This window comes from Oncorhynchus masou, chromosome 3, assembly GCF_036934945.1.
Source record: "Oncorhynchus masou masou isolate Uvic2021 chromosome 3, UVic_Omas_1.1, whole genome shotgun sequence".
Lineage (NCBI taxonomy): Eukaryota > Metazoa > Chordata > Actinopteri > Salmoniformes > Salmonidae > Oncorhynchus > Oncorhynchus masou.
In genome coordinates, this window is record NC_088214.1 from 1,277,238 (window position 1) to 1,300,893 (window position 23,656).

At 45.6% G+C, this 23,656-nt stretch overlaps 1 protein-coding gene across 1 annotated transcript in view; it reads left to right on the top strand.

Moving 5' to 3' along the window:
- Positions 1–21,253, top strand: part of LOC135508628 (protein Niban 1-like) — an 83,427-nt gene extending 62,174 nt beyond the window's left edge. The window contains 9 exon segments of the mRNA XM_064928872.1: positions 4,673–4,777; positions 5,199–5,361; positions 5,589–5,776; positions 7,929–8,075; positions 9,530–9,640; positions 11,482–11,589; positions 11,760–11,871; positions 17,384–19,967; positions 19,970–21,253. Coding sequence (XP_064784944.1) covers positions 4,673–4,777; positions 5,199–5,361; positions 5,589–5,776; positions 7,929–8,075; positions 9,530–9,640; positions 11,482–11,589; positions 11,760–11,871; positions 17,384–19,967; positions 19,970–20,291 — 3,840 coding nt within the window. The 3' untranslated portion in view covers positions 20,292–21,253.
- The last annotated feature ends 2,403 nt before the right edge of the window (positions 21,254–23,656 follow it).

Here is a 23,656-nt window from a genome sequence, read left to right on the forward strand (position 1 = left end):
CGGACCCTCTACCTCCAAATCGATCCCGCTCCAGAGTATAGGCCTCAGTGTAACGCTCATTCCTTCGACGATAAATGCGAATCCGACCATCACCCCTGGTGAGACAAAACCGCGACTCGTCAGTGAAGAGCACTTTTTGCCATTCCTGTCTAGTCCAACGATGGTGGGTTTGTGCCCGACGTTGTTGCCAGTGATGTCTGGTGAGGACCTGCCTTACAACAGGCCTACAAGCCCTCAGTCCAGCCTCTCTCTATTGTGGACAGTCAGCACTGATGGAGGGATTGTTTGTTTCTGGTGTAACTTGGGCAGTTGTTGTTGCCATCCTGTACCTGTCCTGCAGGTGTGATGTTCAGATGTACCGATCCTGTGCAGGTGTTGTTACATGTGGTCTACCACTGCGAGGACGATCAGCTGTCCATCCTGTCTCCCTGTAGTGCTGTCTTAAGCGTCTCACAGTACGGACATTGCAATTTATTGCCCTGGCCACATCTGCAGTCCTCATGCCTCTTTGCAGCATGCCTAAGGCACGTTCACGCAGATGAGCAGGGACCCTGGGTATCTTTCTTTTGGTGTTTTCAGAGTCAGGAGAAAGGCCTCTTTAGTGTCCTAAGTTTTCATAACTGTGACCTTAATTGCCTACCATCTGTAAGCTGTTAGTGTCTTAACGACCGTTCCACAGGTGCATGTTCATTAATTGTTTATGGTCCATTGAACAAGCATGGGGAACAGTGTTTAAACCCTTTACAATGAAGGTCTGTGAAGTTATTTGGATTTTTATGAATTATCTTTGAAAGACAGGGTTCTGAAAAAGGGACGTTTCTTTTTTTTGCTGAATTCATAACCGTATGTCATGCTTTATAAATGGTTCATAAATGTGGCATAACCCATCATGTTGAATATGATATAAACATGTGCTGAAGGATGAGCTGAACATAGAGCATTACACAGGGCTGTGAATAGTGCAGCTGGTCCCTTACCTCTCTTATATAGAGCATTACACAGGGCTGTGAATAGTGCAGCTGGTCCCTTACCTCTCTTATATAGAGCATTACACAGGGCTGTGAATAGTGCAGCTGGTCCCTTACCTCTCTTATATAGAGCATTACACAGGGCTGTGAAATAGTGCTTACCTCTCTTATATAGAGCATTACACAGGGCTGTGAATAGTGCAGCTGGTCCCTTACCTCTCTTATATAGAGCATTACACAGGGCTGTGAATAGTGCAGCTGGTCCCTTACCTCTCTTATATAGAGCATTACACAGGGCTATGAATAGTGCAGCTGGTCCCTTACCTCTCTTATATAGAGCATTACACAGGGCTGTGAATAGTGCAGCTGTGAATAGAGCATTACACAGGGCTGTGAATAGTGCAGCTGGTCCCTTAGGGCCTGGTCTCTTATATAGAGCATTACACAGGGCTGTGAATAGTGCAGCTGGTACACCTGTGAATAGTGCAGCTGGTCCCTTACCTCTCTTATATAGAGCATTACACAGGGCTATGAATAGTGCAGCTGGTCCCTTACCTCTCTTATATAGAGCATTACACAGGGCTGTGAATAGTGCAGCTGGTCCCTTACCTCTCTTACATAGAGCATTACACAGGGCTGTGAATAGTGCAGCTGGTCCCTTATATAATAATGACAAATGTATTTCTCAACTCCTGATATTGACCCACTTACATTCACCGGAGTATCTGACGGAGGTTTTGAAAAGGCACAAAACCAACGTGGAAAATATGTTTGCCATTATCTTTCTAGCTAATAGGCTATATTAGAGTTTACACTTCCTGTTCCAATTACATTGCAGTTGGAAAGTATCCAGACCCCTTGACTTTTTCCACATTTTGTTACGTTACAGCCTGATTCTGAATTTAAAAATAAAAGAAAACATTCCCATCATCAATCTACACACAAAGTAAAAACATGTTTATAGACATTTTTGCAAATTTATACAAATAAAAAACTTAAATATCACATTTAAAATAGTATTCAGACCCTTTACTCAGTACTTCGTTGAAGCACCTTTGGCAGCGATTACAGCCTCAAGTCTTCTTGGGTATGATGCTACAACCTTGGCACACCTGTACTTGAGGAGTTTCTCCCATTCTTCTCTGCAGATCCTCTCAAGCTCTGTCAGGTTGGATGGGGAGCGTCGCTGCACAGCTATTTTCACGTTTTTATTTTCACGTTTCTCCAGAGATGTTCAATCAGGTTCTTATTTATTTATTGTTTATTTGGCTCCTTTGCACCTCAGTATTTCTACTTTGCACATTCATCTACTGCACATCTACCAGTCCAGTGTTTCACCTGCTATGTTGTATTGACTCCGCCCCTATGTATTGCCTTAACTCCCTTATCCTACCTCATTTGCTCACACTATATATGTATATATTTATATTTTTCTATTGACTGCATGTTTGTTTATTCCATGTGTAACTCTGTGTTGTTTGTGTCGAACTGCTTTGCTTTTTTCTTGGCCAGGTCATAGTTGTAAATGAGAACTTGTTCTCAACATGCTTACCAATAAAAAAAGAAAAAAAAGAAAGATTGATGAGGAAAATAACATTTGATGGGTCGCCGGTTCGCCTGTTTACACACAAAGAAAACTGAAGGGGTTCTTGTCAGGGGTTAGGGAGATATGTGTAACCATTATTATTATTTTTGCATATGAGGAAGGGTTATTTACTGGAAAATACCAGTGTATTTGTGGAAAAATCAACCTGATTAACAAAGTTTATACATTTTTTAAACATTTTCTAAATAAAAGTTTATAAAATTCCAAATAAAATGTTATATTTTTTGCTAAAAAACAAGTCGCTAGTTGTAGCCAAGCCCATAAGCAAATAGGTAAACTGGGATATGACTTAAGAGTTAAACATACTATGTAACATGTACAGTATAGAGTATGTATAGGCTGGAAGTAGAAGCCTAAGTGTCGTTGTCCTCCAGTTTACTCTAATTAGGGGAGGGGTGGTAGGGGTAGGAGAACATAATAAAGGAAAATATATTAAAATATATATATATATATACTGTATATACAGTACCAGTCAAAAGTTTGGACACACCTTTTCATTATTTTGACAATTTTTTACATTGTAGAATAATAGTGAAGACGTCAAAACCATGAAATAACACATATGGAATCATGTAGTAACTAAAAAAGTGTTAACTAACATATATTTGAGGTTTGAGATTCTTCAAAGTAGCCCCGCCCTGTCTTGATGGCAGCTGGCCTTTATGTACTTTGTTGGATACTACATGATTCCATATGTGTTATTTCATAGTGTTGATGTCTTCACTATTCTACAATGGAAAAAATAGTACAAATAAATAAAAACCTTTGATCTGTCCAGATTACCGACTGGTTCAGGTTTGTCCAGATTACCGACTGGTTCAGGTTTGTCCAGATTACCGGTAGGACCAGCTCTGTACAGATTACCGGTTGGTCCAGCTCTGTCCAGATTACCGACCGGATTCAGGTTTGTCCAGATTACCGGTAGGACCAGCTCTGTCCAGATTACCGGTTGGTCCAGCTCTGTCCAGATTACCAGTTGGTCCAGGTCTGTCCAGATTACCGGTTGGTCCGGCTCTGTCCAGATTACCGGCTGGTCCAGATCTGTCCAGATTACCGGCTGGTCCAGGTTTGTCCAGATTACCGGTAGGTCCAGCTCTGTCCAGATTACGGGTTGGTCCAGGTTTGTCCAGATTACCGGTTGGTCCAGGTTTGTCCAGATTACCGGTTGGTCCAGCTCTGTCCAGATTACCGGATGGTCCAGCTCTGTCCAGATTACTGGCTGGTCCAGGGTTGTCCAGATTACCGGTTGGTCCAGGTCTGTCTCAACTAAGAAAGCTCAGTCAGAGACCGGGAAACAATTCTGCTTCAGACTCAGACATTGTTTGGGTTGGACTCCAGTCTCTCATCACAAAGAAACATTGTTTGGGTTGGACTCCAGTCTCTCATCACCAAGAAACATTGTTTGGGTTGGACTCCAGTCTCTCATCACAAAGAAACATTGTCTGGGTTGGACTCCAGTCTCTCATCACAAAGAAACATTGTTTGGGTTGGACATCACAAAGAAACAGACTCAGTCTCATCACAAAGAAACATTGTCTGGGTTGGACTCCAGTCTCTCATCACAAAGAAACATTGTTTGGGTTGGACTCCAGTCTCATCACAAAGAAACATGAAACATTGTTTGGGTTGTCTCTCATCACCAAGAAACTCCAGTCTCTCATCACAAAGAAACATTGTCTGGGTTGGACTCCAGTCTCTCATCACAAAGAAACATTGTTTGGGTTGGATTCCAGTCTCATCACAAAGAAACATTGTCTGGGTTGGACTCCAGTCTCTCATCACAAAGAAACATTGTTTGGGTTGGACTCCAGTCTCATCACAAAGAAACATTGTTTGGGTTGGACTCCAGTCTCATCACAAAGAAACATTGGACTCCAGTCTCATCACAAAGAAACATTGTTTGGGTTGGACTCCAGTCTCATCACAAAGAAACATTGGAGAGACGTTTATAAGTAAGACTTTTCCTTGCTGATGCCGAAGTTCAACCAGTTGTTAACAATGAGCTCAGTAGATCAGTAGTGTGTATCATTGTCTTACAGCTGTGTAGTGCGTCCAGATCATGGTACGATGTAACTCATTTTGTCTTTCTGTTTTCCAGGTCCTCGCCAATCTGGTTTTGGAGGAGCTACAACCCTCTCTACAGACAGAACTGCTGGCCAGACTAAAGGGAAAGAAAGCAGGGAGGAAGAGAGTCTGGTTCACCGTGAGTGAATGAACGTCTCAGATCTGTCCTTTATTCAGAAAGTCCTACGGTAATGTTATAGTGAACTGGTTCTTCAGCTCTGAGTTCTGTCGTCCTGCAGTGAGCTCTGCTCTATACTGCCCCCTGATGTTCAGTCTATAACCTGGTCCTGGATCAGCTAACAGAGGGTCTATGCATTCTGTACTCAGCTGTGTTCTGTCGTCCTGTAGTGATCTCTGCTCTATACTGCCCCCTGATGTTCAGAAGTTGGCGGCAGTCTATAACCTGGTCCTGGATCAGTTAACAGAGGGTCTATGCATTCTGTACTCAGCTGTGTTCTGTTGTCCCCTCAGACGTTGGAGGCAGTCTATAACCTGGTCCGGGATCAGCTAACAGAGGGTCTATACATTCTTCACTCAGCTGTGTTCTGTTGTCCCCCCAGACGTTGGAGGCCGCGTACCACCTGGTCCAGGATCAGCTGAGGGAGGGTCTGAAGGGACTGAAGGAGGAGTGTAAAGAGACAGCCAGGTCTCATGAAGCTCTGCTTCGCTCTGATATGGACCAGATAGCCAGTTCTAGAACCTTCCTGCAGGCCAAGCTACAAGGTACAATACCATGATGGGGATCTACAGATGTGGTAGCCTGGGGTCAAACACGGGTCGAGAATGCATTGTGGTGTAAAGGAGTAACCTTAGTAACAAAGAACTAACACCTTAGGGTCCGAGGCAGGATATTGTGGGAACTGAATGAATGAAAAAGCAACATTTATTGGGACAGTAGTTGTGATGAGCAGACATGGGATTATTATATATCAAATGTTCCATCCCCACAGCCTCCGTCAGTGATCCAGCAGCAAAGTTCTGCAGTGAGAACGTGTCTCCGTACCTGGCGTCCATCTTGGAAGAGCTGATGTCTCCGGTGACGGGGGGCTTCCAGGGGGTCCGGCTTCTCCTGGAGGGGGAGATAAACGCTCTCTGTCTGGGCTTCCCCGAGGGAGCGGGGCACGAGGGGTTAAACCAGGTAAGAAGGTGTTGGTGGAGCAAAAGATGGTCAAGTTCACTCGCATAAGAGTGAACAACTGAAGCGTGAACAACAAATAATCTTATTGCTTGAGGTGAATCACGCTAATGTCTAATAGTATGTGTGTTATATCAAATCAAATCAAATGTATTTATATAGCCCTTCGTACATCAGCTGATATCTCAAAGTGCTGTACAGAAACCCAGCCTAAAACCCCAAACAGCAAGCAATGCAGGTGTAGAACAAACAAGGGCACTGCGTTCATCCACCTCTGGCCTGCTCGCCTCCCTACCACTGAGGAAGTACAGTTCCCGCTCAGCCCAGTCAAAACTGTTCGCTGCTCTGGCCCCCCAATGGTGGAACAAACTCCCTCACGACGCCAGGACAGCGGAGTCAATCACCACCTTCCGGAGACACCTGAAACCCCACCTCTTCAAGGAATACCTAGGATAAGATAAAGTAATCCTTCTCACCCCCCTTAAATGATTTAGATGCACTATTGTAAAGTGGCTGTTCCACTGGATGTCATAAGGTGAATTCACCAATTTGTAAGTCGCTCTGGATAAGAGCGTCTGCCAAATGACTTAAATGTAATGTAAATGTAGAAGCACGGTGGTTAGGAAAAACTCCCTAGAAAGGCCAAAACCTAGGAGGAAACCTAGAGAGGAACCAGGCTATGTGGGGTGGCCAGTCCTCTTCTGGCTGTGCCGGGTAGAGATTATAACAGAACATGGCCAAGATGTTCAAATGTTCATAAATGACCAGCATGGTCGAATAATAATAAGGCAGAACAGTTGAAACTGGAGCGGCCAGGTGGACTGGGGACAGCAAGGAGTCATCATGTCAGGTAGTCCTGGGGCATGGTCCTAGGGCTCAGGTCCTCCGAGAGAGAGAAGGAGAGAATTAGAGAACGCACACATAGATTCACACAGGACACCGAATTGGACAGGAGAAGTACTCCAGATATAACAAACTGACCCCAGCCCCCCGACACATAAACTACTGCAGCATAAATACTGGAGGCTGAGACAGGAGGGGTCAGGAGACACTGTGGCCCCATCCGAGGACACCCCCGGACAGGGCCAAACAGGAAGGATATAACCCCACCCACTTTACCAAAGCACATTCCCCACACCACGAGAGGGATATCTTCAACCACCAACTTACCATCCTGAGACAAAGCTGAGTATAGCCCGCAAATATCTCCGCCATGGCACAACCCAAGGGGGGGCGCCAACCCAGACAGGATGACCACATCAGTGAATCAACCCACTCAGGTGACGCACCCCTTCCAGGGACGGCATGGAAGAGCACCAGTAAGCCAGTGACTCAGCCCCTGTAACAGGGTTAGAGGCAGAGAATCCCAGTGGAGAGAGGGGAACCGGCCAGGCAGAGACAGCAAGGGTGGTTCGTTGCTCCAGAGCCTTTCCGTTCACCTTCCCACTCCTGGGCCAGACTACACTCAATCATATGACCCACTGAAAAGATGAGTCTTCAATAAAGACTTAAAGGTTGAGACCGAGTTTGCGTCTCTGACATGGGTAGGCAGACCGTTCCATAAAAATGGAGCTCTATAGGAGAAAGCCCTGCCTCCAGCTGTTTGCTTAGAAATTCTAGGGACAATTAGGAGGCCTGCGTCTTGTGACCGTAGCGTACGTGTAGGTATGTACGACAGGACCAAATCAGAGAGATAGGTAGGAGCAAGCCCATGTAATGCTTTGTAGGTTAGCAGTAAAACCTTGAAATCAGCCCTTGCTTTGACAGGAAGCCAGTGTAGGGAGGCTAGCACTGGAGTAATATGATCAAATTTTTTGGTTCTAGTCAGGATTCTAGCAGCCGTATTTAGCACTAACTGAAGTTTATTTAGTGCTTTATCCGGGTAGCCGGAAAGTAGAGCATTGCAGTAGTCTAACCTAGAAGTGACAAAAGCATGGATTAATTTTTCTGAATCATTTTTGGACAGAAAGTTTCTGATTTTTGCAATGTTACGTAGATGGAAAAAAGCTGTCCTTGAAATGGTCTTGATATGTTCTTCAAAAGAGAGATCAGGGTCCAGAGTAACGCCGAGGTCCTTCACAGTTTTATTTGAGACGACTGTACAAGTGTGTGTTGCCTCTCTCTCTCTTTCTCTCTCCCCTTTCTCTCTCCCCAGGCGCTGGGTCAGATGTGTCAGGCAAGTCTGGAAGAGTGTTACCAGAAAGTGGAGGTCCTGACAGAACAGCTTCAGGACCTCAGGCATCGCTTCAAGTTCTCCAACTCAGTTCGTCTGATCCACTGCACGCAGATAGACATGCAGCAGGTTAGACAGATACTGTAGGACATGTCAAAAGTAGACCTAGACTCGACAAAAAACTAACTCTGTCGTTAATCTCTTTTCTGTATATTCTACAACATACCATTTCCTCACATCTCAGATTTGGATGAGATGTTATCCTATGTGTTTCTATCTTGTTGTAGCTGATAGAGAATGCTGTGTGGTTCTGTCTTGTTGTAACTGATGGAGAATGCTGTGTGATTCTGTGTTGTAGCTGATAGAGAATGCTGTGTGTTTCTGTGTTGTAGCTGATAGAGATTGCTGTGTGTTTCTGTGTTGTAGCTGATATAGAGAATGCTGTGTGGTTCTGTCTTGTTGTAACTGATGGAGAATGCTGTGTGATTCTGTGTTGTAGCTGATAGAGAATGCTGTGTGTTTCTGTGTTGTAGCTGATAGAGAATGCTGTGTGGTTCTGTGTTGTAGCTGATAGAGAATGCTGTGTGGTTCTGTTTTGTTGTAACTGATAGAGAATGCTGTGTGGTTCTGTCTTGTTGTAGCTGATAGAGAATGCTGTGTGGTTCTGTGTTGTAGCTGATAGAGAATGCTGTGTGTTTCTGTGTTGTAGCTGATAGAGAATGCTGTGTGTTTCTGTGTTGTAGCTGATAGAGAATGCTGTGTGGTTCTGTGTTGTAGCTGATAGAGAATGCTGTGTGGTTCTGTCTTGTTGTAACTGATGGAGAATGCTGTGTGATTCTGTGTTGTAGCTGATAGAGAATGCTGTGTGTTTCTGTGTTGTAGCTGATAGAGATTGCTGTGTGGTTCTGTGTTGTAGCTGATAGAGAATGCTGTGTGGTTCTGTTTTGTTGTAACTGATAGAGAATGCTGTTGTGCTGTAGAGAATGCTGTTCTGTGTTGTAGCTGATGTTGTAGCTGATAGAGAATGCTGTGTGGTTCTGTGTTGTAGCTGATAGAGAATGCTGTGTGTTTCTGTGTTGTAGCTGATAGAGAATGCTGTGTGGTTCTGTGTTGTAGCTGATAGAGAATGCTGTGTGGTTCTGTCTTGTTGTAGCTGATGGAGAATGCTGTGTGGTTCTGTGTTGTAGCTGATAGAGAATGCTGTGTGGTTCTGTGTTGTAGCTGATAGAGAATGCTGTGTGGTTCTGTGTTGTAGCTGATAGAGAATGCTGTGTGGTTCTGTGTTTTAGCTGATGGAGAATGCTGTGTGTTTCTGTGTTGTAGCTGATAGAGAATGCTGTGTGGTTCTGTAGAGAATGCTGTGTGGTTCTGTGTTGTAGCTGATAGAGAATGCTGTGTGGTTCTGTGTTTTAGCTGATGGAGAATGCTGTGTGTTTCTGTGTTGTAGCTGATAGAGAATGCTGTGTGGTTCTGTGTTGTAGCTGATAGAGAATGCTGTGTGGTTCTGTGTTGTAGCTGATAGAGAATGCTGTGTGGTTCTGTGTTGTAGCTGATAGAGAATGCTGTGTGGTTCTGTGTTGTAGCTGATGGAGAATGCCATGTACACCTTTAAATTGCTCCTCCAGAGCTCACTGAAAGACAACCCTTCAAAACTCACCTCAGCCATGGAGAAAGCAAAGCTCAGAGTCCTCAAGGTGAGATAACAGACAGAGCTTCATACCTCCTGCCTTCTGACTGTAGCTCCATACATCCTGCCTTCTGACTGTAGCTCCACACCTCCTGCCTTCTGACTGTAGCTCCACACCTCCTGCCTTCTGACTGTAGCTCCATACCTCCTGCCTTCTGACTGTAGCTCCACACCTCCTGCCTTCTGACTGTAGCTCCACACCTCCTGCCTTCTGACTGTAGCTCCACACCTCCTGCCTTCTGACTGTAGCTCCACACCTCCTGCCTTCTGACTGTAGCTCCACACCTCCTGCCTTCTGACTGTAGCTCCACACCTCCTGCCTTCTGACTGTAGCTCCACACCTCCTGCCTTCTGACTGTAGCTCCACACCTCCTGCCTTCTGACTGTAGCTCCACACCTCCTGCCTTCTGACTGTAGCTCCACACCTCCTGCCTTCTGACTGTAGCTCCACACCTCCTGCCTTCTGACTGTAGCTCCACACCTCCTGCCTTCTGACTGTAGCTCCACACCTCCTGCTCCACACCTCCTGCCTTCTGACTGTAGCTCCACACCTCCTGCCTTCTGACTGTAGCTCCACACCTCCTGCCTTCTGACTGTAGCGCCATACCTCCTGCCTTCTGACTGTAGCTCCACACCTCCTGCCTTCTGACTGTAGCTCCACACCTCCTGCCTTCTGACTGTAGCTCCATACCTCCTGCCTTCTGACTGTAGCGCCACACCTCCTGCCTTCTGACTGTAGCGCCATACCTCCTGCCTTCTGACTGTAGCGCCATACCTCCTGCCTTCTGACTGTAGCTCCACACCTCCTGCCTTCTGACTGTAGCTCCATACCTCCTGCCTTCTGACTGTAGCTCCACACCTCCTGCCTTCTGACTGTAGCGCCATACCTCCTGCCTTCTGACTGTAGCTCCATACCTCCTGCCTTCTGACCGTAGCTCCACACCTCCTGCCTTCTGACTGTAGCTCCATACCTCCTGCCTTCTGACTGTAGCTCCACACCTCCTGCCTTCTGACTGTACGATGCAACACTCCCCTACCTATTGTAGCTTACTTTCAGTGAATTCATAGTTGACTAGGAGAAACTCAGCCTTGGTTATTCTGTCTAACACTTGTTGTGTGGTTGTCTTGTATGGTTGTCTTGTTGTGGTTGTGTGGTTGTCTTGTGTGGTTGTCTTGTTGTGGTTGTCTTGTCGTCTTGTGTGGTTGTCTTGTTGTGTGGTTGTCTTGTTGTGGTTGTCTTGTGTGGTTGTCTTGTTGTGTGGTTGTCTTGTTGTGGTTGTCTTGTGGGGTTGTCTTGTGTGGTTGTCTTGTGTGGTTGACTTGTGTGGTTGTCTTGTTGTGTGGTTGTCTTGTTGTGGTTGTCTTGTGTGGTTGTCTTGTGTGGTTGACTTGTGTGGTTGTCTTGTTGTGTGGTTGTCTTGTGTGGTTGTCTTGTTGTGTGGTTGTCTTGTTGTGTGTTTGTCTTGTGTGGTTGTCTTGTTGTCTTGTGTGGTTGTCTTGTTGTCTTGTGTGGTTGTCTTGATGTGTGGTTGTCTTGTTGTCTTGTGTGGTTGTCTTGATGTGTGGTTGTCTTGTTGTGTGGTTGTCTTGTTGTGTGGTTGTCTTGTGTGGCTGTCTTGATGTGTGGTTGTCTTGTTGTCTTGTGTGGTTGTCTTGTGTGGTTGACTTGTGTGGTTGTGAATAATTGGTTGACTGGTTGGTTGGTTAGATTTATGGATTGATTGGTTTATTGATTAGTTGATGGATTGATTGTTTTATTGATTGATTGATGCATCTTTCCTTGAGCAATATGTCTAAAACAGGGTGTAGAGTCTCGTAACATTCTTGTTCTGTGGTTGTTCCCTGCAGCAATATGACCATGACAGTAGCACGGTGAGGAAGAGGATCTTTCAGGAGGCTCTGGTTGACATCACGCTTCCTGCTATCAGGAGGAGCCTGGCTCCGGCACACAAACCGGTATGTACGCTGGTAACCTTTTGTCTCTTTATATCAGTCATTATATGCTAGATATATCCCAGGGCTGATGGTCTCAGTCCATCCACATCTCACCCTATCAAATGAAAGTAACGTTGGAGCAGGTACTGTTAGTTCATCAGAATATAAACCGTGAAACCAACACTTTACAGGACCTGCAGAAGTTAGACCAGTACATCTTTGCTGATTACACCAACTTCATCAAAGTGGAAAACGTTTATGAAGATATTCTACTGAACATTCTGACCATCGAGGTGGACAAAGGTGAGTTTACCTGCTTCTGTCTGTCATCCAGGGACCAGGATTCTCTTTATATATACAGCCATGTGTTTTTCCATCATTGTAAGCCTGCCACACACACACTATACGATACATTTATTTAACATAAGAATGAGTGCGAGTTTTTATCACAACCCGGCTTGTGGGAAGTGTCAAAGAGCTCTTATAGGACCAGGGCACAAATAACAATAATCAATAATTTTGCTCTTTATTTCACCATCTTACATATCAAACCTTAATTGTTCATCAAGAATTGAGAAGGGTGTGCTTGAAAGGATGCACATGTAACGGATGTGAAACGGCTAGCTTAGTTAGCGGTGCGCGCTAAATAGCGTTTCAATCGGTGACGTCACTTGCTCTGAGACCTTGAAGTAGTAGTTCCCCTTGCTCTGCAAGGGCCGCAGCTTTTGTGGAGCGATGGGTAACGATGCTTCGTGGGTGACTGTTGTTGATGTGAGTTGTATTGGAGAGAGTCTCAGTCTTAAATCATTTTTCACACACAGTCTATGCCTGTATTTAGTTTTCATACTAGTGAGGGCCGAGAATCCAGTCTCACATAGGTACGTGGTTGCAAAGGGCATCTTAACAGCTCGATTTGCCAAGGCAAGAAACTCTGAGCACGGCCCTATCCTGAAATCTGGAAGTGGCTTCTGATTAAATTCAATTTTCACAGAACTACTTGTAGCAATTTCAATGAGGCTCTCTTGTTCAGATATCGGTAAGTGGACTGGAGGCAGGGCATGAAAGGGATAACGAATACAGTTGTTTGTGTCATCCATTTCGGGAAAGTACCTGCGTAATTGTGCACCCAACTCACTCAGGTGCTTCGCATTTGACATTGTCCGTTAGCTTGAGTTCAATGATGGAAAGACCTGTGTGTTGTCCTTGTTAATGCAGACAGAGAAGAGCTCCGACTTCTTAATCATAGTCTCAATTTTGCCCCACACATCAAATATAGTTGAGGAGAGTCCCTGTAATCCTAGATTCAGATCATTCAGGCGAGAAACAACATCCTCGCCAGTCGTGTGAGAGACTCGTCCCAAGAGCCTCTCGGTGGATGCTGCAGTCTACCCAAGAGCCTCTCGGTGGATGCTGCAGTGGACCCAAGAGCCTCTCGGTGGATGCTGTAGTGTACCCAAGAGCCTCTCGGTGGATGCTGCAGTGTACCCAAGAGCCTCTCGGTGGATGCTGCAGTGTACCCAAGAGTCTCTTGGTGGATGCTGCAGTCTACCCAAGAGCCTCTTGGTGGATGCTGCAGTGTACCCAAGAGCCACTTGGTGGATGCTGCAGTGTACCCAAGAGCCTCTCTGTGGATGCTGCAGTGTACCCAAGAGCCTCTCGGTGGATGCTGTAGTCTACCCAAGAGCCTCTCGGTGGATGCTGTAGTGTACCCAAGAGCCTCTCGGTGGTTGCTGTAGTCTACCCAAGAGCCTCTCGGTGGATGCTGTAGTGTACCCAAGAGCCTCTTGGTGGATGCTGTAGTGTACCCAAGAGCCTCTCGGTGGATGCTGCAGTGTACCCAAGCCTCTCGGTGGATGCCTCTTGGTGGATGCTGCAGTGTACCCAAGAGCCTCTCGGTGGATGCTGCAGTGGATGCTGCCTCTCGGTGGATGCTGCAGTGTACCCAAGAGCCTCTCGGTGGATGCTGCAGTCTACCCAAGAGCCTCTCGGTGGATGCTGCAGTGTACCCAAGAGCCTCTCGGTGGATGCTGTAGTGTACCCAAGAGCCTCTCGGTGGATGCTGTAGTGTACCCAAGAGCCTCTCGGTGGATGCTGTAGTGGACCCAAGTGGCGAAGGTAGCAACTGCTTGCACAGGCGTTACCACTCCACTATGTCTCCCTGTCATGGCTTTTACACCATCAGTACAGATACCAACACATCTTGACCACCAGCTGTAACAGACATATACCAGGAGCTGTGCAAGGCCCACCACGTCTGTTGACTTATCCAGCTGTAACAGACATATACCAGGAGCTCTGCCAGGCCCACCACGTCTGTTGACTCATCCAGCTGTAACAGACATATACCAGGAGCTCTGCCAGGCCCACCACGTCTGTTGACTCATCCAGCTGTAACATCCAGGAGCTGTGCCAGGCCTGTTGACTCATCCAGCTGTAACAGACATATACCAGAGCTGTGCCAGGCCTGTTGACTCATCCAGCTGGAGCTGTGCCAGGCCTGTTGACTCATCCAGCTGTAACAGACATATACCAGGAGCTGTGCCAGGCCTGTTGATCATCCAGCTGTAACAGACATATACCAGGAGCTGTGCCAGGCCTGTTGACTCATCCAGCTGTAACATACATATACCAGGAGCTGTGCCAGGCCTGTTGACTCATCCAGCTGTAACAGACATATACCAGGAGCTGTGCCAGGCCCACCACGTCTGTTGACTCATCCAGCTGTAACGCATATAATTCACTGGCGAAGCAGTAATTGTTTCAAAACATCTCCTGCCATGTCACTGATGCATCGTGAAACCGTGTTGTTGGATGAAGGGATTGTCTGTATAGTTGTTTGGGCCTTTTCCCCCAGCATTGTCCCAGCCATATCCACGCAGCAAGAAGAAGTCCTCCACAATAGTATGGGGCTTGCCTGTCCTTGCCACTCGGTAGCTCACCATATAAAATGTGTCACTGCCTAATCTTAGTTATCTTTATTATTTTGGTTAGGTCAAGGTGTGACGAGGGTGTTTTGTTTAGTTTTCGTATGTCTAGGGGTTTATATGTCTACGCCTAGATTGGTTCTAAATCAGAGGCAGCTGTTTATCGTTGTCTCTGATTGGTTGTCTCATTCTACTAAAGTATAGGAGACAACTACTTACCAACCCAATCCATTCTACTAAAGTATAGGAGACAAACACTTATCAACCCAACCCGTTGTACTAAAGTATAGGAGACAACTATTTATCAACCCAATCCATTCTACTAAAGTATAGGAGACAACTATTTATCAACCCAATGCATTCTACTAAAGTATAGGAGACAACTACTTATCAACCCAATCCATTCTACTAAAGTATAGGAGACAACTACTTATCAACCCAATCCATTCTACTAAAGTATAGGAGACAACTACTTATCAACCCAATCCATTCTACTAAAGTATAGGAGACAACTACTTATCAACCCAATCCATTCTACTAAAGTATAGGAGACAACTACTTATCAACCCAATCCATTCTACTAAAGTATAGGAGACAAACACTTATCAACCCAATGCATATAAAAATGAACACATTTCACTGTGTTCCCTTTTGGTCTCCCATGTTCTAAAATAAGTTGCTAAAAACCCATCCCTTGTCTTTTCTACTGGCAGTAATAGAAGTGTATAACAACATTACCCTCTTGTATAACACCATTACCCTCCTGTATAAAAGCATTACCCTATTGTGTAACATCATTACCCTATTGTATGCCCTGTATAAAACCGTTACCCTCTTGTATGCCCTGTATAGCACCATTACCCTCTTGTATGCCCTGTATAAAACCGTTACTCTCTTGTATACCCTGTATAGCACCAGTACCCTCCTGTATAACAGCATTACCCTCCTGTATTACACCATTGCCCTCTTGTATACCCTGTATAGCATCATTACCCTATTGTATACCCTGTATAGCACCATTACCCTCTTGTATGCCCTGTATAAAACCGTTACTCTCTTGTATACCCTGTATAGCACCAGTACCCTCCTGTATAACAGCATTACCCTCTTGTATAACATCATTACCCTCCTGTATAACACCATTACCCTCTTGTATACCCTGTATAGCACCATTACCCTTCTGTATAACACCATTACCCTCTTGTATAACATCATTACCCTGCTATATAACATCATTACCCTCCTGTATTACACCATTTCCCTCCTGTATAGCACCATTACCCTTCTGTATAACACCATTACCCTCTTGTATAACATCATTACCCTCCTGTATTACACCATTGCCCTCTTGTATACCCTGTATAGCACAATTACCCTCTTGTATACCCTGTATAGCACCATTACCCTCTCGTATGCCTTGTATAGCACCATTACCCTCCTGTATAACATCATTACCCTCCTGTATAACAACATTACCCTATTGTATACCCTGTATGACACCATTACCCTCTTGTATACCATGTATAGCACCATTACCCTCTTGTATACCCTGTATAGCACCATTACCCTCCTGTATAACATCATTACCCTCTTGTATACCCTGTATAGCACCATTACCCTCCTGTATACCATAATTACCCTCCTGTATAACATCATTACCCTCTTGTATACCCTGCGTGGTAACATTACCCTCTTGTATACCCTGTATAGCACCATTACCCTCCTGTATAACATCATTACCCTCTTGTATAACACCATTACCCTCTTGTATACCCTATATAGCACCATTACCCTCTTGTATACCCTGTATAGCACCATTACCCTCTTGTATACCCTGTATAGCACCATTACCCTCCTGTATAACACCATTACCCTCTTGTATAACATCATTACCCTCCTGTATAACATGATTACCCTCTTGTATACACTGCATGGCACCATTACCCTCTTGTATACCCTGTATACCACCATTATCCTCCTGTATAATATCATTACCCTGTATAACATCATTACCCTCTTGTATACCATGCATGGCACCATTACCCTCTTGTATACCCTGTATAACTCCACTATCCTCCTGTATAATATCATTACCCTGTATAACATCATTACCCTCTTGTATACCCTGCATGGCACCATTACCCTCTTGTATACCCTGTATAACACCATTATCATCCTGTATAATATCATTACCCTCTTGTATACCCTGTATAGCACCATTACCCTTCTGCATAACATCATTACCCTCTTGTATAACACCATTATCCTCCTGTATAATATCATTACCCTGTATAACATCATTACCCTCTTGTATACCCTGTATAGCACTATTACCCTCCTGTATAATATCATTACCCTCTTGTATAAAACCATTACCCTCTTGTATGCCCTGTATAACACCATTACCCTCCTGTATAACATCATTGCCCTCTTGTATAACACCATTACCCTCTTGTATGCACTGTATATCACCATTACCATCGTGTATAAAACCATTACCCTCTTGTATACCCTGCATGGTACCATTACCCTCTTGTATACCCTGTATAGCACCATTACCCTCTTGTATAACACCATTACCCTCTTGTATGCCCTCTATAGCACCATTACCCTCTTGTATAACACAATTACCCTCGTGTATGCCCTGTATAGCACCATTACCCTCCTGTATAACACCATTACCCTCTTGTATAGCACCATTGGCCTCCTGTATAACACCATAACACTCTTGTATACCCTGTATAACACCATTACCCTCTTGTATACCCTGTATAACACCATTACCCTCTTGTATACCCTGTATAACATTATTGATTGTATGTACTGTATGTGTCTCCTGTATGGACTTAATCAATTCTTTCTCCTCCCTTTCGGTCTCTCATTTTCTCCAGTGGTGAAAGAAGCTGCCAGTCTGAGGAAGAACAACTTGATGGTGGACAGTACTGACCTGCAGAGTGCCAGCCAGAGCAGCCTGACAGACAGTCGCACCCCTCCCCTCTCCATCCCCGCCAGCCCTGCCAAGATGGCTGTCTCTGGGCTGAGCAGACAGGCCGAGCGGGCATCTTCTCCCCTGTTGCAGAACTCGTCTTCTGGCGCTGGGAGGCTGGAGGAGGAAGGTGGCCCAGTGGTCCCAGATATGGCTGCCCTCACTCCTCCTGTCATTGTCATAACTCCACAAAGTGAGACTCCAGACCCAGACCCACTCTCACTCCCAGCCCCAGCACATATACTCACCTATACTGTTGATGTCTCTGTAGTAGAGCCTGATACCCCTTCACCTCGACCTGAAATGTCCTCTGCTGAAAGGGATTACCCCTCTGGTGCTGCCTCAACCAAACCTGATGCTTCCTTAGTCAATCATGACGCCCCTTTGGCCACAATCACACCTTATGCCCCCGCCCCCCAGCCTCCTCTTCCTGTGGCTGAACCAGCTCCCCAGACACCGGAAGTTACAGACACAGCCAAAGCATCCCAACCACCAGGAACTGAAGACAAACCAGACACAGCCAAAGCATCCCAACCACCAGGAACTGAAGACAACCCAGACACAGCCAAAGCATCCCAACCACCAGGAACTGAAGACAAACCAGACACAGCCAAAGCATCCCAACCACCAGGAACTGAAGACAAACCAGACACAGCCAAAGCATCCCAACCACCAGGAACTGAAGACAAACCAGACACAGCCAAAGCATCCCAACCACCAGGAACTGAAGACAAACCAGACACAGCCAAAGCATCCCAACCACCAGGAACTGAAGACAAACCAGACACAGCCAAAGCATCCCAACCACCAGGAACTGAAGACAAACCAGACACAGCCAAAGCATCCCAACCACCAGGAACTGAAGACAAACCAGACACAGCCAAAGCATCCCAACCACCAGGGACTGAAGACAAACCAGACATAGCCAAAGCATCCCAACCACCAGGAACTGAAGACAAACCAGACACAGCCAAAGCATCCCAACCACCAGGAACTGAAGACAAACCAGACACAGCCAAAGCATCCCAACCACCAGGAACTGAAGACAAACCAGACACAGCCAAAGCATCCCAACCACCAGGAACTGAAGACAAACCAGACACAGCCAAAGCATCCCAACCACCAGGAACTGAAGACAAACCAGACACAGCCAAAGCATCCCAACCACCAGGGACTGAAGACAAACCAGACACAGCCAAAGCATCCCAACCACCAGGAACTGAAGACAAACCAGACACAGCCAAAGCATCCCAACCACCAGGAACTGAAGACAAACCAGACACAGCCAAAGCATCCCAACCACCAGGGACTGAAGACAAACCAGACACAGCCAAAGCATCCCAACCACCAGGAACTGAAGACAAACCAGACACAGCCAAAGCATCCCAACCACCAGGAACTGAAGACAAACCAGACACAGCCAAAGCATCCCAACCACCAGGAACTGAAGACAAACCAGACACAGACAAAGCATCCCAACCACCAGGAACTGAAGACAAACCAGACACAGCCAAAGCATCCCAACCACCAGGAACTGAAGACAAACCAGACACAGCCAAAGCATCCCAACCACCAGGAACTGAAGACAAACCAGACACAGCCAAAGCATCCCAACCACCAGGAACTGAAGACAAACCAGACACAGCCAAAGCATCCCAACCACCAGGAACTGAAGACAAACCAGACACAGACAAAGCCAGAAACAGCCCAGTGAGTGACAGTGTGTCGGTGTGTGTCGAGGCTTTGTCAGCAGTGAGTATGATTCTTCCTGAGGCCACGGTGCTCTCCACTGGTCAGAGACAAAGACAAGCCACAGACAGAGCAGTCTACCTGAAAACTCCTGCAGGGGTGAAGGAGGGGGCATCTGTACCTCTCACCGTGGACGAGAAGGAAGAGGAGGAAGAACATCTTTGTAAGGAGGCAGAAGCACATCACATTGGTACAGCCCCATCCAATGCCCATATAGAAACTGTAGACAGTGATTTGGTCCACTCTGACACCCCTCCAGAAATGAAAGCTAGTGGTACAGTCCAAACTAGCTCATCTACCCAAGCCAGAGACACTGAACCAGCCTGCCAGACTCAGAATGACCCTAACCCCACAGGATCAGAGATGCAGCCTGGAGGCAATGAGGACAGAGCTGCAGTTACCTCCGTCACTAGAGTTACTGTCACTGAGAGCGAGGGTACCCTGCTTGCATGCAATACCCTGGTCACATCACGAGGGGGTGCTACTACTCCACTCACTGGGCCTGAGGAGGGTGTAGTGGAGGCAGGGGATAGAAGAGAGGCTCTGGGGGGTGTAGTGGAGGCAGGGGATAGAAGAGAGGCTCTGGGGGGTGTAGTGGAGGCAGGGGATAGAAGAGAGGCTCTGGGGGGTGTAGTGGAGGCAGGGGATAGAAGAGAGGTTGTGGGGGGTGTAGTGGAGGCAGGGGATAGAAGAGAGGCTCTGGGGGGTGTAGTGGAGGCAGGGGATAGAAGAGAGGTTCTGGGGGTGTAGTGGAGGCAGGGGATAGAAGAGAGGTTCTGAGGGGTGTAGTGGAGGCAGGAGATAGAAGAGAGGTTCTGGGGGGTGTAGTGGAGGCAGGGGATAGAAGAGAGGTTCTGGGGGGTGTAGTGGAGGCAGGAGACAGAGGAGAGGCTCTGGGGGGTGTAGTGGAGGCTCTGGGGCTACAGTCTAACACAGTGGGGATGGAGGGAGAGGAGGAAGCGGTTCCCCTGGGTAGTGTGCAGTCCATCCGTGACTTGGTGATGGAGGTAGTGGAGGTGGAAGAGCTGATACAGAGGTGTCCCCCAGAAAACAGCACTCCCTAGCTGGGGAAAGAACGACTAGGGGGGTGTACCAACAGCAGAGCAATCAACGGTGTTCATTTTGAACCCAATTCAAAATGTATTAACTATTTCTATGTCAAATAAATGACTGAAAATATTTACTCTACAGACTGATAGAAATTGAGGAGGTCATCATCTTTCTCCTCCCTCCTCAGAGGAGCACACAGACTGGAGAAGGTCATCATCTTTCTCCTCCCTCCTCAGAGGAGCACACAGACTGGAGAAGGTCATCATCTCTCTCCTCCCTCCTCAGAGGAGCACACAGACTGGAGAAGGTCATCATCTCTCTCCTCCCTCCTCAGAGGAGCACACAGACTGGAGAAGGTCATCATCTTTCTCCTCCCTCCTCAGAGGAGCACACAGACTGGAGAAGGTCATCATCTCTCTGCTCCCTCCTCAGAGGAGCACACAGACTGGAGAAGGTCATCATCTCTCTCCTCCCTCCTCAGAGGAGCACACAGACTGGAGAAGGTCATCATCTCTCTCCTCCCTCCTCAGAGGAGCACACAGACTGGAGAAGGTCATCATCTTTCTCCTCCCTCCTCAGAGGAGCACACAGACTGGAGAAGAAAGAAAACTGACCAAATAACATAAACTTTAACATCTGATAGCTATACTAACAAGGACTGCTATTGGTGCAGCAGACGATAATACAACTTTCACTTACATACTCAATTTTATATTGAACAACTTTGCTTTTTGTTGTTGAAATAATTGTCATCTTGTCATCATTTTGGGGGGGATTGAAATGAGCACTGGACCTTACATTTTGTTCTGTTGTGCAGTTGGTTTTACCGTGACAACAGAAGTGCTGCATTTCTAAGCCATTTTGCTTTGTTCTGTAGGACCTTTTGGGACAAAGCTATTTAGATCTGAATATATTTAACATTTAAAAGAATGGTAAGGGAGGTGCTTAAATTAATAAAAACATAACAAACACTTAACATACGTTTCTTGTTTTGTGTTCATACTGTATCTTTCTGTAACTATATAAAATATAATACCTTTAGAATTTGCGAGATCTTTTAAAAGATACTGTAGGGGAGACTGGGGTAAGTACAGCCATTTGTTTTACATTCAGCATCATTCTGTGAAGGGAAATATAGTATTATTTCTAACGAAGATATCTACACATATTTCAGGATGTTGTATATCTCTGGAAACATTACAGTTTTGAAATCATAGCTTTTCCACACAGTTGTCTCTTGGCACAACCCGGTATGGGGTTGTTGAGCCGCGGGACGGGGTAAATTAAGCTGTCTGCAAATTTCTGTACTCAATGAAATATTACTACCTTTTTAAAACCATCTCTATCTTTATTTCCCACAATTCAACACAATCACTTTTTATTTTCTAATATTGTAAGCATCTTTTAACACAGGTTTAACACCTAACAACCCCTTTGTACTTAAAAAAAACAACACTTTTAACGTAATCCAGGCCCTGTTACCTCAAATCTCAGAGATAATGCCTTGCATTACACTTGGGAAGAAAACACTTACATTGGCTCAACTTCCCCCATGACCATTGGCTCAATTTACCCCAAGGCAAATATTTTGACTATATTAGCCCTCACAGCTACAAGGATGCACTTTCATTCTAGGTTTAGGACCTCATACTGAAGATTATAGAGACCATAACTGGTTTAGGACCTCATATTGTAGCTTATAGAGACCATAACTGGGTTAGGACTTCATATTGAAGCTTATAGACATTAACTGGTTTAGGACCTGATATTGAAGCTTATAGAGACCATAACTGGTTTAGGACCTGATATTGTAGCTTATAGAGACCATAAGTGGTTTAGGACCTCATATTGAAGCTTATAGAGACCATAACTGGTTTAGGACCTCATATTGTAGCTCGTATTGAATCTTATAGAGACTATAACTGGGTTAGGACCTCATATTGTAGCTTATAGAGACCATACCTGGTTTAGGACCTGATATTGTAGAGACATTAACTGGTTTAGGACCTGATATTGTAGCTCGTATTGAAGCTTATAGAGACCATAACTGATTATAGAACCATCTTAAAATGATCTACTTTGGTTTAGGTACAAGTATCATAAAACCTCTAACAACAACAAAAAGATAGACCAGGATGGGTACTGATCACAGTGGCTGCTGCATGACGACCCAGTAGCGATGAACCTGCCATTTCTACTTGTAGAATCGCAATGCTCGTCAGTGGCCAACAGCTTGACTTTGAGCCAATCAGAGAGCACAAACCCCCATGTGGGGGGAGTCAACAGGTGTGATAACAAAAAGGAAAAAAATAGGACATTTTCCCTGTACATCCACAGTTAAATGACATGAGACAGTCACACTTCATATGCAATGTAGGCTATGGGATGGTAGCCAGCTAAGTGCACCGCTGCAATGTACACAACACTAAATACTTCCTACAAGCTAGCTAACCACTGTAGCTAGTATTGGCATTATAATTAAATCACAATGGATAAGTTTCCATGACACGGATGCCTGTGTTAGCTGCTGAGTTAGTGCAGTGTCCTTAGCTAGCTAGCGAATATGCTAACATTAACTACTGTACCTAGCTAAACATTTGGCTATGGCCTGGCAGTATGGGATTATAGAGAATTAATAAAATTGTTTCCTAGTCATCTTGCTAGGTAGTTATCGAGCAGTGGCCATCTGGCGAGTATCAACAAGGGCTTTCTAAAAAATAGAAACAGAGCAGTCATCCAGCTAGCTAGCTAACATTGGAATCTAGACAATAAACTACACTGAAAAAAAAAATGCAACATGCAACAATTTCAAAGATTCACAGTTCATATAAGGAAATCAGTCAATTTAGATGGATTCATTCGACACTAAATCTATGCAGCGCGACACATCTCCTTCACATAGAGTTGATCAGGCTGTTGATTGTGGCCTGTGGAATGTTGTCCCACTCCTCTTCAATGGCTGTGCGAAGTTACTGGATATTGGCGGGAACTGGAACACGCTGTCGTACACGTCGATCCAGAGCATCCCAAACATGCTCAATGGTTGACATTTCTGGTGAATATGCAGGTCATGGAAGAACTGGGACATTTTCAGCTTCCAGGAATTGTGTCCAGATCCTTGTGACATGGGGCCGTGCATTATCATGCTGAAACATGAGGTGATGGCTGTGGATAAATGGCATGACAATGGGCCTCAGGATCTCATCACAGTATCTCTAACGTTCAAATTGCCATAGATAAAATGCAACCGTGTTCTCAGTTCGTAGCTTATGTCTGCCCATACCATAACCCCACCGCCACCATGGAGCACTCTGTTCACAATGTTGACATGAGCAAACCTGGATTCATCTGTGAAGAGGACACTTCTCCAGCGAAGATG